The 17,394-nt window shown below is 48.7% G+C and overlaps 1 protein-coding gene across 3 annotated transcripts in view; it reads right to left on the bottom strand.

The window, feature by feature from the left end:
• Positions 1-17,394, bottom strand: part of TYK2 (tyrosine kinase 2) — a 29,707-nt gene that overhangs the window by 11,285 nt on the left and 1,028 nt on the right. For 2 of the 3 annotated variants that reach the window (XM_055544502.1, XM_055544481.1), the window contains exons 2-12: positions 17,060-17,171; positions 16,821-16,919; positions 16,326-16,541; positions 12,464-12,587; positions 12,199-12,346; positions 11,716-11,879; positions 6,877-7,243; positions 5,955-6,164; positions 5,714-5,871; positions 364-472; positions 79-274 (exon numbers count right to left, since the gene is read on the bottom strand). In XM_055544502.1, coding sequence (XP_055400477.1) covers positions 79-274; positions 364-472; positions 5,714-5,871; positions 5,955-6,164; positions 6,877-7,243; positions 11,716-11,879; positions 12,199-12,346; positions 12,464-12,587; positions 16,326-16,521 — 1,672 coding nt within the window. In that variant the 5' untranslated portion in view covers positions 16,522-16,541; positions 16,821-16,919; positions 17,060-17,171. The remainder of the gene's footprint in view (positions 1-78; positions 275-363; positions 473-5,713; positions 5,872-5,954; positions 6,165-6,876; positions 7,244-11,715; positions 11,880-12,198; positions 12,347-12,463; positions 12,588-16,325; positions 16,542-16,820; positions 16,920-17,059; positions 17,172-17,394) is intronic. The other variant, XM_055544492.1, reaches the window with a different exon arrangement.

Genomic DNA, 17,394 nt, shown 5'->3' on the forward strand with positions numbered 1-17,394 from the left:
AGTGGTCCCTGAGGGCTGTCATGGATGGGAGAGGCCTCCCCCCACCCAAATTCCCTCGAGGCGCCCCCATCTCCGTACCTCCAGGCCGGGGCAGGCAGCAGCGACACAGGGAAAAGCAGTCGTCGCCGGCCCGCAGCGAGCAGTCCTGCAGGGCGGCCCGCAGGTCCCGCACGCTGGGGAAAGACCGGCCCCAGCCCTCCAGCATGACTGTCCCGGCCTGGAGCTCGATAGGGAACTTCCGCAGGCGCAAGCCCTTAGTGCCCGGAGCCTGCAGCTGGCGGCAGCAGGGGTGGCGGCGGTGAGCAGGGGTCCAGGCAGGGAGCAAGCCCAGCCCCGGCCCAGGACCCCCCGCCCCACGCCCACCTGGTCGCGCTGGGCCACCGTGAGGATGAGGCGGTGGAGGTGGCTGGTGCTCCAGTGGATAAGGTAGAGGCCAGCCTCGGGCTTCAGCTTGGCCAGCACAAATGGCTCCCTAGGTGGGTGGTGGGTAGGAGCGGGGGACCATTAGGGCACCTGGGGGCACTGCTGGACCCACGCCTGGCAACAAAGACACATAAAACCTGCCCAGCAGGGCACACTCCCAGCTGGGAGAAATGTCAGACACTGTGTCTGAACACACACAGTGTCTGAACACACACATGAAATGTCACACCGTCCATGCATGAAAACTCACACAGACACAGAGCAGACACACACTCATGCATAATAATTGTCAGGTACCGTGGCAAACAAGGCGACACACACAAGCACAGAGGAAACAGCTGTCAGACGGCAGCTGAACACACGCCCAGCCACAGAACCCACCACTCCCAGTTCGGTTCAATTCAGTTCAGTCCCTCAGTCGTGTTCGACTCTTTGCGACCCCATGGACTGCAGCACACCAGGCTTCCCTGTCCATCACCAACTCCCAGAATTTACCCAAACTCACCCTCCATTGAGTCAGTGATGCCATCCAACCATCTCATCCTCTGTCGTCTCCTTCTCCTCCTGCCTGCAATCTTTCCCAGCATCAGGGCCTTTTCAAATGAGTCAGTTCTTCGCAACAGGTGGCCAAAGTATTGAAGTTTCAGCTTCAGCATCAGTCCAATGAATATTCAGAAATATTCCAATGAATATTCAGGACTGATTTCCTTTAGGATGGACTGGTTGGCTCTCCTTGCAGTCCAAGGGACTCTCAAGAGTCTTCTCCAACACCATAGTTCAAAAGCGTCAGTTCTTCAGCACTCAGCTTTCTTTATGGTCCAACTCTCACATCCATACATGACCACTGGAAAAACCATAGTTTTGACTAGATGGACCTTTGTTGGCAAAGTAATGTCTCTGCTTTTTAATATGTTGTCTAGGTTGGTCATAACTTTTCTTCCAAGGAGTAAGTGTCTTTTAATTTCATGGCTGCAATCACCATCTGCAGTGATTTTGGAGCCCCCCAAAATAAAGTCTGTCACTGTTTCCACTGTTTCCCCATCTATTTGCCATGAAGTGATGGGACCGGATGCCATGATCTTAGTTTTCTGAATGTTGAGCTTTAAGCCAACTTTTCACTCTCCTCTTTCACTTTCATCAAGAGGCTCTTTAGTTCTTCTTTGCTTTCTGCCATAAGGGTGGTGTCATCTGCATAACTGAGGTTATTGATATTTCTCCCAGCAATCTTGATTCCAGCTTGTGCTTCCTCCAGCCCAGCGTTTCTCATGATGTACTTTGCATATAAGTTAAACAAGCAGGGTGACAATATACAGCCTTGATGTACTCCTTTCCCTATCTGGAACCAGTCTGTTGTTCCATGTCCAGTTCGAACTGTTGCTTCCTGACCTGCATACACATTTCTCAAGAGGCAGGTCAGGTGGTCTGGTATTCCCATCTCTTTAAAAATTGTCCACAATTTGTGGTGATTCGCACAGTCAAAGGCTTTACCATAGTCAATAAAGCAGAAATAGATGTTTTTCTGGAACTCTCTTGCTTTTTCGATGATCCAACGGATGTTGGCAATTTGATCTCTGGTTCCTTTGCCTTTTCTAAATCCAGCTTGAACATCTGGAAGTTCACGGTTCACATACTGTTGAAGCCTCATTTGGAGAATTTTGAGCATTACTTTACTAGTGTGTGAGATGACTACAATTGTGTGGCAGTTTGAGCATTCTTTGGCATTGCCTTTCTTTGCAATTGGAATGAAAACTGACCTTTTCCAGTCCCGTGGCCACTGCTGAGTTTTCCAAATTTGCTGGCATATTGAGTGCAGCACTTTCACAGCATCATCTTTTAGGATTTCAAATAGCGCAGCTGGAATTCCATTACCTCCTTTGTTCTCAGTGATGCTTTCTAGGCCCACCTGACTTCGCATTCCAGGATGTCTGGCTCTAGGTGAGTGATCATACTGTCATGATTATCTGGGTCATGAAGATCTTTTTTGTATAGTTCTGTGTATTTTTGCCGCCTCTTCTTAATATCTTCTGCTTCTGTTAGGTCCATTCCATTTCTGTCCTTTACTGAGCCCATCTTTGCATGAAGTGTTTCCTTGGTATCTCTAATTTTCTTGAAGAGAACTCTCGTCTTTCCAATTCTATTGTTTTGCTCTATTTCTTTGCATTAATCACCGAGGAAGGCTTTCTTCTCTCTCCTTGCTATTCTTTGGAACTCTCCATTCAAATGGGTATATCTTTCCTTTTCTCCTTTGCTTTTCGCTTCTCTTCTTTTCACAGCTATTTGTAAGGCCTCTTCAAACAGCCATTTTGCTTTTTTGCATTCCTTTTTCCTGGGGATGATCTTGATTCCTATCTCCTGTACAATGTCATGAACCTCTGTTCATAGTTCTTCAGGCGCTCTGTCTATCAGATCTAATCCCTTGAATCTATTTCTCACTTTCACTGTATAATCATAAGGGATTTGATTTAGGTCATACCTGAATGGTCTAGTGGTTTTCCCTGCTTTCTTCACTTTAAGTCTGAATTTGGCAATAAGGAGTTGATGATCTGAGCCACAGTCAGCTCCTGGTCTTGTTTTTGCTGACTGTATAGAGCTTCTCCATCTTCGGCTGCAAAGAATATAATCAATCTGATTTCGGTATTGACCATCTGGTGAAGTCCATGTGTAGAGTCTTCTCTTGTGTTGTTGGAAGAGGGTGTTTGCTATGACCAGTGCATTCTCTTGGCAAAACTCTATTAGCCTTTGCCCTGCTTCATTCTGTATTCCAAGGACAAATTTGCCTGTTACTCCAGGTGTTTCTTGACTTCCTACTTCCTACTTGTGTCGCCATGCCCAGGGTGACACACAGTACAGTCTGGTACACACACAAAGGTCAAAGATCACAGACACAGCTGCTCCCCCAGTGTAACATTACAGCCCAGGGGCCAGCATTCCAGACCCAGAGGTGAGCACGGTCATAAACACAAACAGGAACCATGAGGTGACATAGCCCCACGGGCCCCCGCAGCTATACAGACTGGATTTTTGCCTCCCCTAAAGTTGCACTTCCCTGGCGGCTCAGCGGATAAGGATCCACCTGCCAACGCAGGGGACACGGGTTTGATCCCTGCTCTGGGAGAATTCCACATGCTGTGTAGCAGTTAAGCCCACAAGCCCTAACCACTGAACCCCGCTAGCCCTAGTGCCTGTGCTCCAGAACAAGAGAAGCCCCGGCCATGAGAAGCCCGCACACCACAGCTAGAGAGCAACCCCTGCTCGCTGCAACTAGAGAAGAGTCTGAGTAAAGCAACGAAGACCCAGCACAGCCAAAACTAACTAAATAAATAGAAGTTTAAAAAAGAATACAATTAGTTCCTATGTTGAAGCTCTAACCCCCAAGGTGATGGCGTTAGGAGGTGGGCCTGGGGGGAGGTGATGAATCATGAGGGTACAGCCTTCATGAATGGGATTCAGTTCAGTTTAGTTCAGTCGCTCAGTCGGGTCCGACTCTTTGCGACCCCGTGAATGGCAGCACGCCAGGCCTCCCTGTCCATCACCATTTCCCGGAGTTCACTCAGACTCACGTCCATCGAGTCAGTGATGCCATCCAGCCATCTCATCCTCTGTCGTCCCCTTCTCCTGCCCCCAATCCGTCCCAGCATCAGAGTCTTTTCCAATGAGTCAACTCTTCACATGAGGTGGCCAAAGTACTGGAGTTTCAGCTTTAGCATCATTCCTTCCAAAGAAATCCCAGGGATGATCTCCTTCAGAATGGACTGGTTGGATCTCCTTGCAGTCCAAGGGACTCTCAAGAGTCTTCTCCAACACCACAGTTCAAAAGCATCAATTCTTCGGCGCTCAGCCTTTTTCACAGTCCAACTCTCACATCCATACATGACCACAGGGAAAACCATAGCCTTGACTAGACGGACCTGGGATTAGTGACTTATAAAAAACGGACCCCAGAGATCTCACTCACCCCTTCCACCATATGAGGACACAGCCAGAAGACTGAACTTGTGGTTATGAAACAGGAAGTAGGGCTCTCACAGACATCAGATCTGTTAACACCTTGCACTTGGACTTCAGAACTTGAGGAGTGTCTGTGGTTTCTAAGCCACTCAGCCATTGGTATTCTATTTGAATGGACTAAGACGATGCTGACATGGCCCACAGACTTCCATGAGGCCACAGCCCCTTGAGAGGTGAGGAGGCCTCACCCTCCTCTGGAGTACAGACTAGGCTGGGAGGGGTGAGACCTCTTATGATGCACCCCCAACCCATATCGGCAGCTAGTCCCAGTGTCACAGGTAGGGCAAGGGATACCCAAGGCCAGAGGAGCTGACAGTCACAAACCCCAACCTGGCAGCAAATGGGAGGCCACACACACACATCAGTGACCTTATAAGCCCTGACACTCAACCTTCTCAGCCACACACGTCCAGGCAGGCATGCGCAGTGCCTCGCAGTAACCAGGGGTGAGTCACATTACAACTCCGGGGTGGAAACGCCCACATGTATATCTCAATGGCCACCAGCATCTGAGAAACGCACAGCCGCGAAAAAGTCACCAGTCAGGTGTGAAAATATGCGCTGACAATTTAAAATGCAGTTGGGAGACTTCCCTGGCGGTCCAGCAGTTAAACTCTGTGCTTCCATTGCAGGGGGCATGGGTTCAAGGTTCAGTCCCTGGTCGGGGGGATTGAGTTCCCACAACCTCATGGCAATGTCAAAAAACACAACAAGAGGAACAAAACAAAATCAAATGCAGTCACCAGAGCAGTGACACAGCTGTTAAACGTCCAGACACGCATGGGGACCCAGTCCCAAAGCCAGGCACTCTCAGAATGGCACAGCACCCACGCCATTACAGGTGCCCTCTCTCCCTGCATAACCTCTGCCTGCACACATGCATGGGTCACACATGCACCCACGTGAGCACTCACTGATGTGAACGCATGTACAATGCGGTATGAGTGAATCCTTGCACAGTACACGCAGGCCCATACAGACACACGTGTATGCACTAGACACAAATGCTCACACACACATGCACCCACACACATGCATGTAGACTCAGGACACACACACTGATACGTACTCACTGAGACTTGAATGTCTGCACACCAATGTGCACTCATACAGGTGGGTGGACACACAGGCCTTCCCACCCCAAGACGCACAGGCACACACTAAGACGTCAATGTGCACACACTTTGTTTAAACTCCACAGTCCCTAGAGCTCTCTGTCCAGCCAGCAGCTGCCCCTCCTGCCCTGTCCCCCCCGGCCCCCGCCCCCCGCCGAGGCACTCACAGCAGGGGGCCATGGATACCATCCTGGATACTCATCACCAGCCGTGGAGGAGCCACCTCGTGGCACAGGTAGTGGTTTGAGTCGGTGGTCAGGCGGAAGTAGCCATCCACCAGCGACACCAAGGATAGGGCTGCAGCCCGGGAAGGCAGGGTCAGCTCCTGCGGGCCGGGGGATCATCAGGCAGGTATCACAGGCCAGAGGCATCTCCCCCCTCAGCCCAGTCCACAGCCCCAGGCCCCACCAGGCACTTGTTGTCCTGACAATGGATGCTGACGTGGCGTTCCTTCAGCACCATGTGGGTGATGTCCTGGAAGTCACAGAAGTAGGACCAGGGGCTCTCTCGAGGCCTGTCCACTGGCTCGCTGTCCACCTCCTTGGCCTTCATTTTCTTCCCAGATGGGTCAGCATCAGGCATCCTGCTGCCACCACCAGCACCACCATCAGCAGGCCCCTGGAAGCCAGGAAGTGGGGCAGGTGAACAGAGCAGGGCTGTGCCTGTTCAGTCCTCCTGCCCTTCCCTCCCTGGGGAGAGGCAGAAGCCGGAAGGGCCAGGTTACCTATTCGGGCATCTATCCATGAATGCAGTGTCTCGGGCTGGACAGGGACCCATCCAGAGAGATACAGTCACCAGAAGATGGAACTTTGGGGAGGGCAGAAAGGGGGCTCCTAGTCCTCTTGGCCCCAGAGGTCAAAGGTGTTCTCCAGAAGCAGAGACCCTAGCCATCAGCTCCCCAGGGAGGGAAGGCAGAGGATTCATCACCATGGGGTTGAGACAGCTGCTGTCCCTCCATTGAGGGCCAAGCTGAAGGAAATGCACTTGGCCTAGAGCTTATCCAGGCTGATCAGGTAACCAAATATGTGGCATAGAAAATTTTTAATTCCACGGCAGACTAGAAGAATGTTGTATTATTGGAAGGGTTCTGGAACCAACATGCATTGGAAATGCTTAGGCAGAACATTAAGACTGAAATTAATTCTTGATTGCAGGCCTTATTAGAACCTTTAAGACACTATCCAAGAAACAGACCCTCACTCACAGACAAACATATCCCAGAGCCATGTAGGGAAAACCACCTTTGCCATAGCCACCTTCCGAGGCCAAAGTCAAGGCTGAGCAGGAGCCCACACCCTCCACTGTTAGATGGTAGAGGCACCCCACTCACCTCCGCCGGTACCAGCCGCCACCGGATGCCTTCCGTGCCTGACACCAGCACCTCGTGGGTGGGGGGTCCGGCAGCAGACTCAGACCCGGGGTCGGGAGGGGCCTGCCCACCGTCCCGGATGTAGCAGGGCTCCCCGTTGGCTTGGGACTGCAGCTCCAGGTGGCACACGGGCACACGCTCTGTGCCAAAGCGGGGTGCCAGTCGCTCGAGCGTGGCCAGGTACTTCACCATGACGACCTGCTGGGACAGGCAGCCCGGCTGGAAGGCCCGCAGGAACTTGCGGAAGATGCTCCGTTGGCGCAGCCGTGTCAGAGCGTTGTGCTGCCGGATCTGCCGACGGAAGGAGCGTGGGATGCAATCCTTGAAGCTGTGGGGATGACCAAGAGGGGCAGTTCAGGGGCCCCGGCTGGGCCATGACGGAGAAGTGGTTTAACCTCTCTGAACCTCAGCTGCCTCATCTAGAAAACAGGCAAGCTAAATGCCATCGACAGATGAGCAGAGAAAGATGCGGTATACATATATAATGGAATGCTATGCAGCCGTGAAAAATAACGAAATCGTGTCAGCTGCAGCAACATGGATGCAACTAGAAATTGTCATACTGAGTGAAGTAAGTCAGAAGGAGAAAGACAAATACCATATGATATCACTTATACGTGGATTCTAAAACCCGACAGGGAGTTCCCTGTTGGTCCTGTTGTTAAGACTGTATTCCCAACGTAGAGGCCCTGGGTTTGATCCCTGGTTGGAGAACTAAGATCCCACATACCACAACTAACCTTGTGTGCCACAACTACTGAGCCCCATGCATTCTAGAGACTATGTACCACAACTAGAAAAGCCTGCACAACATGATGAAGAAAACAGTGCAGCCAGAAATTTTAAAAATTAATAATTAAAAAATATATATGACACAAATGAACTTCTCTACCAAACAGAAGCAGAATTATGGACATAGAGAACAGGCTGGTGGTTGCCAGGGAGAGGGAGTTGGGGGAGAGACAGAGTGGGAGGCTGGGGTTAGCAGATGCAAGCTTTAGTATGGATAGACAACAAGATCCTACTGTATTGCAAAGAGAACCATATTCAATATTCTGTGATAAGCTATAATTGAAAAGAATATTTAAAATATATATATATATAACTGAATCACTTTGCTGTACAGCAGAAATTAACACATTATAAATCAACTGTACTTCAATCAAAAATATTAAAGCTAAAAAATATTAAAATTGAATAAAAGTACAAACAATAAAAAGCAGGCAGGCTGTTATGAAAGTGGAAAGAAAATGTGATAAAGCACAAGCATAGCAAGGCCAAATGGTGTCAGGGCCAGGGCCCAGGACTCTGGAGGGGACTACATGGCTGAAATTCCAGATATTGGGTGAATTACTTAAGCTCTAAGGAGCTCCGTCCTTTCATCTGTAAAATGGAATCAGTACCCACATCTAGGGCTGACAAGAGAATTAGGACTATTGATTGGCACAAAATAAAGACTATGTGAGTATTGGCTATTGTTATTACTAGAGAAATCACTATTGTTTTGATCATTAATATGATTATCAATAAAAGGACAGCTCTGGGAAGCCCCTCTGCTCCTCACAAAGCCGTACTCTTCACCTCTTCTCCTGCCTGCACTGCCCACCAGCAGAGCCCATTTATTTTATTATGTATGTATGTATGTATTTTTTTATTTTTTGGTTGTGCTGGGGGAATACAGGCTCTAGAGAGAAGGCTCAGTAGTTCTGGCACAGGGGTGGCACGTGGGATCTTCCCGAACCAGAGATCAAATCCAAGTCCCCTGCATTGGCAGGTGGATTCCTAGACCAGCAAAGTCCCCAGCATAGCCCATTCAGATTACAGGTTTCTACACCCCATCCTGGGTTTCCCCAGTGGCTCAGTGTGATAAAGAATCCCTCTGCCAATGCAGGAGACGTGAATTCAATCCCTGGGTTAGGAAAAGTCCCCTGGAGAAGGAAATGGCAACCCACTCCAGTATTGTTGCCTAGGAAATCCCATGGACAGAAGAGCCTGGGGGACTATAGTCCATGAACTCGCAAAGAGTTGGACATGACTGAGCAATTAAACACACACACACACACACACACACACACACGCACGTGTGCCTTATCTTCCATGTCCCAAGCCATTTTTTCCATCCCTTGAACAGAGAGATCCTAAAGCTCAAGGTTCTAGCTATCTTTTGCCCCTATTCCCAAGCTTTCCAGGGCTCCCTAAAGACCTGGAGGGAAAAAGACCCCCGATTAGGGCCTGGCTGACTCCAGCACTTGGGCAATTGCATTCTAAGTTCAATTGCCCTGGAAACGGGCCTTTGCTGCCTGCTGCCTCTGGGCCTCTGTATATGCTGTTCCCTCTGCCTCCACTGCTTTGCCAAAGCAGTCCACATCTGGATAAAGCCAACTCAACCTTCAGGTCTTAGCAGAAATGTCACCCCAGGAGCATCATCTGATAGCCAGGCTGGATAGGGTGCTTCCTCTGTGCTCCCTAGCATCCTGGCTTCATGGTCACAGCCCTGGTCCTCCAGAGTGATAACACGACAGGGATTGAAAAATATGTGCTTTAAGAATTGCAGAGATGGGTATATACCTATGGCCGATTTGTAGAACATTGTAAAGCAATTCAGTTCAGTTCAGTTGCTCAGTCGTGTCCAACTCTTTCCAACTCCATGAATCACAGCACGCCAGGCCTCCCTGTCCATCACCAACTCCCAGAGTTTACCCAAACTCATGTCCATCGAGTCGGTGATGCCATCCAGCCATCTCATCCTCTGTCATCCCCTTCTCCTCCTGCCCCCAATCCTTCCCAGCATCAGGGTCTTTTCCAATGAGTCAACTCTTCGCATGAGGTGGCCAAAGTATTGGAGTTTCAGCCTCAGCATCAGTCTTTCCAGTGAACACCCAGGACTGATCTCCTTTAAGATGGACTGGTTGGATCTCCTTGCAGTCCAAGGGACTCTCAAGAGTCTTCTCCAACACCACAGTTCAAAAGTGTCAATTCTTCAGTGCTCAGCTTTCTTCACAGTCCAACTCTCACATCCATACATGATCACTGGAAAAACCATAGCCTTGACTAAATGGACCTTTGTTAGCAAAGTAATGTCTCTGCTTTTGAATATGCTATCTAGGTTGGTCATAACTTTTCTTCCAAGGAGTAAGCGTCTTTTAATTTCATGGCTGCAATCACCATCTGCAGTGATTTTGGAGCCCCCAAAAATAAAGTCTGACACTGTTTCCACTGTTTCCCCATCTATTTCCCATGACGTGATTATCCTCCAATTAAAAATAAATAAATTAAAAAAAAAAAAAAAAGGAATTGCGGTCCTAGGATTTCCCTGGTGGTTCAGAGGTAAAGAATCCATGTGTCAACGCAGGGGACAGGGGTTCAATCCCTGATCTGGAACGATTCCATATGCTGCAGAGCAACTTAGCCCATACGCCACAACTGTTGAACCTGTGCTCTAGAGCCCGTGCTTGGCAAAAAATCACTGCAGTGAGAAGCCCGTGCACTGCAGCTAGAGAGTAGCCTCTGCTCGCCACAACTAGAGAAAAGCCTACGCAGCAACAAAGACCCAGCGTAACCAAAAATAAATAAATAAATAATTTCAAAAAGAATTGCAGGTCCTAGGACTTCCCTGGTGGTCTAGTCATCAAGAACATGCCTTTCAATGCAGGGGACGCAGGCTCGATCCTTGGTCGGGGAACTAAGACCCCATATGACTTGAGGCAACTTAGCCCACACGCTGCAACTAGAGAGATCACGAAGATTCCATATACCTCAACTAAGACTCGATGCAGCCAAAAATAAAATAAATAATTTTTGTTTTCTTTAAATGCAGGTCGTGGGACATTCCCTGGCTGTTTTCAGTGGTTAGGATTTGGCACTTTCATAGCTGTAGCCTTGGTTTCAAACCCTGATGGGGGAACTAAGATCCCACAAGCTACATAGCACAGCCAAAAAAAGAAAAACAAAAAACTGCAGGGTTGCCACCTCCAGGCAGTGTGCCCTGATTGCTCCAGTCCTCACCTCATTGGAGGTGAGTAACTCCCCAGACTTCTGCCTTTTCCCTTCCCTTGAATTCTAGGGAGTCATCCAAGCTCACTCTACTCCAGCCATACTTCCTCCAACACATCAGGCACAGCCCAGGCTCAGGGCTTTTGTACTGGCTGATACCTCTGGAAAATTCTCTTCTCACAAATACCCACCTGGCTCCCTCCTTTACTTCCTTCAAATCTCTGAAAGTGAATGTCACCTTTTCAGTGAGAAACTGATGACCCAGTTTTAAACTGTACACCCCTCATTCTCTGATACCCCTTCCTCTTTTCCAGTTTAATTTTTCCCCATTGCATTCGTCACCATCAAAAACACTATACATTTTACTTTTGTATTTCGTTTATTGCCTGTCTTCTCCATCAAATATGAGCTCCAGGGACTTCCCTGGTGGTCTAGTGGCTAAGACTCTATGTTCCCAATGCAGGGGGCCCTGGGCTCGATCCCTGGTCAGGGAACTAGATCCCATGTGTCACAACTAAGAGTTTGCACGCTGAAACTAAAGATCCTGCATGCTGCAACTAAGACCAAGCACAGCCAAAATAAATACACAATTTTTTTTTTTAAGTGAGCTCTAAGAAGTCACAGATTTCGTCTGCCTGGTTTACTGTTGTGTGTCCAACACCCAAAACTAGTACCAGCACACAGTAGGTGCTCAATAAATGTTTGCTGAATGAATGAAGGCGTGGCAGTATGCAAGGTCTACCTGGCCTTCAGATACACGGGCATGTCCACCCACCTGTGCAATGTCCCTGCCCCATTCCCAGATACCTGGTCTTCTTGGCCACCTTTTCAAGGGGGACACCGTTGCGGAGAGCGAGGTGGCAGAGGTGCAAAAGGGCCATGCCCAGGCTCTCATTCTGAAAGTGGTGGATCTCCTCCTCACTGGACAGCTCCCATAGTGATGCCACGTCATTTACAAATTCATGCTTGCCCTGGGGATGGGGAATCAGGCAGAAAGGGAGGTGTGAGAACCTGTTCACTCCCCAGCTTCCGGTTACTTTCAGGAAGGGGGGACCCCATATGTATGCCTCATCTGCCCAATCCTATACCTGTGACAGACATCTCTAATCAACCACAGTACTCTTACCCCTGCAACCCTAAGAGTCCAAAACCCTTTTGTTCAGGCAGCCGAAGGATCCCAGATGGCATGACTGAAACCCACTACCTATAGCAAATTGGGAGGGAAGTGGGGGCTCCTCAATTGCCCAAGGTCCCTCACAAATAGTCACGCCTCCCCAGCCCTGCTCACACCTGCTCAAAGAGGTACTCAAAGGAGGCAGGGTCCAGGAGTTGCACCCCCTGCTCTGCCTGTTCTGAGGAAGTCTCAGCCCCTGGGGGCCCGCAGCGGTACACAGCTGGCTCCTGAGGATTCGTGCCATGCCAGTTTCGGAAATAAAACCTGCAGGAAAGGAGGGGGTGCAGTCGAGGTTTAGCATGGACTCAGGCCAAGTCTTGGCAGGTGGGGTCAGGGGAGGGAGGGGAGAGGACAAAAGCCTTCTAAGGGGACTTTGCCCACCTCATGCGGAAGTACAGCGTCAGGCTGGAGTCCCTGGAGGTATCCAGGATGTGATTTGGAGGCAGCCAGACCTGGGCCTGGGCATCGAAGAGGGCAAAAAGATTGAAGCAGGGTGGAGTGATGCCTGCACAGGGGAGAAATGAATCAGGAAGTTGATGTCTGCTCCCATTAGCCTCGTGGACTCCCAGACCTGTCTCCCTTCACAACCTCTCCCTGGCCTCCTCCCCTGCCAAAAGAAGACAATGCAATATGTAGACCATACTGTGGCCACACAGAAAAACTACATGTCCCAGTCTCCCTTGCAGCTAGGATGAGGGCATTGAACAGTTTTTTTGGCCAATGGCAAGAAGGAATATACATTTTCCAGGTCTAGAAATAAACTCTCCTGTCCTCTTCCCTACCCCGGGAATGTTGGAGACCCCTAATGCCTAGTGGTGAAACTACAAGATAGAGGGGAACCATTTGACCAGCATTAAATGCTAGGGCATCAGCATTAAATGGTTACATCTGGTGGCTCAGATGGTAAAGAATCTGACTGCAATGCAGAAAACCCAGGTTCGATCCCTGGCTCGGGAATATACCCTGGAGAAGGGAATGGCTACCCACTCCAGTTCTCTTGCCTGGAGAATTCCATGGGCAGAGGGCCCTGGTGGACTACAGCCCATGGGGTCGCAAAGAGTCAGACATGTTTAAGCAACTAACACTTTCACTATCAGACTTACAGTAAATTTTCATTGTCTTAACCCAGGAGAATTTGGGGGATGCTGCTTGTTACCACAGCAAACCTAGCATAGACTAACACAGCTCTTCAGACTGCTGGCACTTTGCCTGTCTCTCTCTGAACTCCAGCCCCAGAGAAATACCCGACTACCCTGGGCTGTCACCCTGTAGATATCTCTGACCCCCTGAGATGTGCTTTGTTCCAAACAGATCTCATCTGAGGTCCCCAAATTTGCCCCCTCTCAGCATGGTTCTCTAAGCCAGGATTTCATCTTTGTCCTTAACTCATCCCACCCCCTCAGACTGGTCACAAGTCCTGTTCTTTCTGCACCCTTCATTCTCTCTAGGATCCACCCACTTCCTTCAAATACAAAACCCAGTCCCAGCTCAGCCTCCAGATTTATTGTCATTCCCCACACCGGCCACCCAAGCATCTTTTTTTATACGTACATCACTTAAAAACTGTATCTAAAATAGTTCTTTTAGAATAATTTATAATCACCCAAGTACCAGCCACTAAAGAAATAAAACTTGGCAAGTCCGACTGAAACCCCCAACTACATCCACCTCCTCTCCCCTATCGCAAATAGGTAACCATACTCCTGAACTAGAGTTTATCATTTTCATATTTTCTATGACCTAGTTTTAAATGCTATAAACTTGAATGTGGTATTATATCATAGGTGTCCTTCAGCAATTTGTTTTTTCAGGCTATGATAGCTTTTAAGCTTCACACATGATACATGTAACTTTGGTTGAATATCTTTTTCCTGGCTGCATAGTATTTCAGTGTTCAACCACATGCAACTGATCTGTGCAGTCTCCTCTGCACAGACTTTGAGATGGCCTCTTATTTCTCAGTAAAATAAATGAGGCTGCTCTGAACACTCTTGTGTGTGTCTCCTGGAACACATGAGCTGAGTGCTTGTAGACTGCATATCTAGGAGTGGAAGTGTGTGCCCTCAGGGAATGTATTCAAGTTATATGATGCCAAATTGCTCTACAAAAATCACTGCATCCAGGAATTCCCCAGAAGTCCAATGGTTAGGACTTGATGCTTTCACTGCTGAGGACCCAGATTCAACCCCTGGTTGGGGAACTAAGATCCCACAAGCCACATGGCATGGCCAAAAAAAAAAAAAAAATCGTGACATCCAAGTGTACTGCACCCCAAAGAAGGAGCACGCCTCCCTGTGAGACAGCTTCCTAAAGAACCAATCTGTGGGCCTTCCCTAGTGGTCCAGTGCTTAAGAATCCATTTTCCAATGCAGGGGATGCAGGTTCAATCTCTGGTCTGAGAACTACGGTCCCACATGCTATAGGGCAACTAAGCCCATAAGCCACAAGTGACGAGTTCCTACACCGCAGCAAAGATCTGATGCAGCCAATAAATAAATATTTAAAATAAAGACAAAAGACAAATATTAGAGGAAGATATTCTTTGAAAAAAAAAGAACCAATCTATTTCACTCTCTGGCTTAAACCTTCCATGGCTCCCCCTTTGCCCCATAAGAAAGCTCAACCCCCTCAGCAATGAACAACCATGACCTGGACCCAGAGAGTCATGGTCTGCTTTCAATATCTAGTTTCCCTTTTAAATTCTTGAAACTGATATTCCAGTTATTCTTAAGATCTTTTGCTTCCTCAAACAGATCAGGTTCTCGGGATCTTGACCAGGCATGATTCACACGCCTAGCAAACCTGTCTAACTTCTTTATAGTCAGAGACTTCTGGTGGTCCAGTGGCTAAGACTCTGCACTCCCAATGCAGGGGGCCCACGTTCTATGCCTGGTCAGAGAACTAGATCGAACGTGTCGCAACTAAAAATCTCAAGTGCCATAACTAAGACCTGATGCAGTCAATAATAAATAAATAAATTTTTTTAAAAAAGAATCAGCCTTCAGTGGAAAAGTACGAAGTGTTATAGAAATCTACCAGAAAGCCCCCATTCAGTTATGGGGCAGGGGGGTTGAGAGAGTGTCCTGGAGGAAGGGGTAGGTAAGTGAAGTCCCCTTGAAGATACCCTCTCCTCCTCTGGCAGAAGACATTAGACTTCTGAGCACATCCACTGCAAGCTCTCATGACCATTCCATGTTTCCCTACTGCTCCTGGGAAGAAGTCTAAACTCTAGACTCTCCCTCTGGGGTTTAAGGCCCTTAAGCTTTAAGGTTTAAGACCTGACTCTGGCTGACCTCTCACCCATCATCTCCCTTCCTGGAGTTCCTTGCTCCTAACCTCACCCACCACACTTTGCTCCCGCCACAACAGCCAGAGCATCTTTGACCCTTGAGTCCAACCATGTTCCTCCTTTGCTCACAGTCCTCCACAGCTCCCACCTCACTTGCAGTAAAATTCGAAGTCTTCCCTGAGGCCCAGAAGGCTCTGCACAACCGGCACCATCACCTGTTCACCCTCACCTATCCCTGTCTCCCCTTCACTCACGTGGCTACAGCCACATTGGCCTCACAGTTACCAGTAAGTTCCCACCTCAGGGCCTTTGCACTTGCTGTTCTCACTGCCAGATGTTCCTGTGGCTTGCTCCCTTATCTCCTCAAGTTTTAAATCTTTTTTTTTTTTGGCTGCACCATACGGCTTATGGCATCTTAGTTCCCAATCAGGGATTGAACCCTGGCTCCCATCCCCACAGTGGAAGTTCAGAGTATTAACCTTTGGACCACCAGGCAAGTTCCCAAGTGCTAAATCTTTTACCATCATCTCTCACAGCTCGCCTCCTATTCAGTTTCCTTATTTATTGCATTTCTTGCTGAGCCCTATAAGAATTCAGATGCAATGCAAGAGACCTAGGTTTGATCCTTGGGTTGGGATGATCCCCTGGAGAAGGGAATGGCAATCCACTGAAGTATTCTTGCCTGGGAAATCCCATAGACAGAGGACCCCGGCAGGCTACAGTTCATGGGGTTGCAAAGAGTTGGACACAACGGAGCAACTAACACTTTCACTTTCATTAGAATATCAGCTTTTTACAAAACTGATTGCAAATTACAGAGGCAGTAATTGGGGGCTGGCACACAGAAGGTGCTCACTCAACGCGGGATGCATGAATGGGCAGACAACTGGATGAACGGGGCCCAGTGGCTGCTGGCACCCCCACCCCGCCATGGGGCCGATGGCCAGGACTCACCGACTTTGTGTGCGATGTGGATGCAGACATCCTCCGCGGTCAGTGTGGGCTCAGTGAAGGTGACCCAGGGCTCCCCACCACTGGGGCCAGCCCAGTGCAGAAGCACTTTCAGGCCTTCTCTGGTGGCCATGGGCTGAGCTCCGTCCCCGTTGGGCTGCCTGCCCCTGGTGGTGGCCCTCCATTGGCACAGAGGCATGTTCTTGACAGCTGGCCTGCCTGTGAAGGAACATCCTATCAACCCCCCAGGCCTCAGCCTTGAGGGCCCTTTTTAGTACCTCAACCTTCCCACCTCCAGACTGAAGGGAAAGATTTGGGACCCCTCACTGGGCAAATTTAGGCACCCAATTCCCCTCCATGGGCCTCAGTTTCCACATCTGTTTGATGGAGCTGGGGTTTGCGACACCCTCCCCCCACGCTACATCAGTCATGAACAGCACCACCACCAACCCCTTTACTGGACAAATTCGCCAATACAAAAGTCTGCCCTGAACCCACCTTTCCAAAATAACCTGGGTGGTCAGACAGACCTGGGGGTGAATCTTGTGTCAACTCAGGTGCAAGTCACTTAGTCATGTTGGGCCTCAGTCTCCCCATCTGGAAAATAGACATGCTGAGAATGTTGCCATGAAGAGACAGTTGTGACATTTCTACATTCCTTTTAAAGAAACCTTTAAACTAGAGTCGTAAGGGAGTTATGCACTACTGGTACATATTGTGGGCAGGTAATGACTTACTATTGCCATTCTGTTGTTTTCTGGTTGTTTTGTAGACAGGTTCTTCCTTGTTTCTTATCCTGCTGTCTGTGTTTGGATGAAATTACTACAGGATTTTTCCCTTGTGGTTACCCTAAGTTTAATAAGTTTAAGATGTGTTATGTCATTTTGATATTTGGCAAAACTAATACAATTATGTAAAGTTTAAAAAAAAAAAAAAAAGATGTGTTATGAGACTTACAAAACATACCTCACACTGACAATACCCTCTTTTAAGCTAAGAGCTTCCCTTTAGTAGAATTTGTAAACTTTACATTTTTAATTCTCCACCTCACATTTTGATTACTGCTGTTACA

Source organism: Bubalus kerabau, chromosome 1, assembly GCF_029407905.1.
Source record: "Bubalus kerabau isolate K-KA32 ecotype Philippines breed swamp buffalo chromosome 1, PCC_UOA_SB_1v2, whole genome shotgun sequence".
NCBI lineage: Eukaryota > Metazoa > Chordata > Mammalia > Artiodactyla > Bovidae > Bubalus > Bubalus kerabau.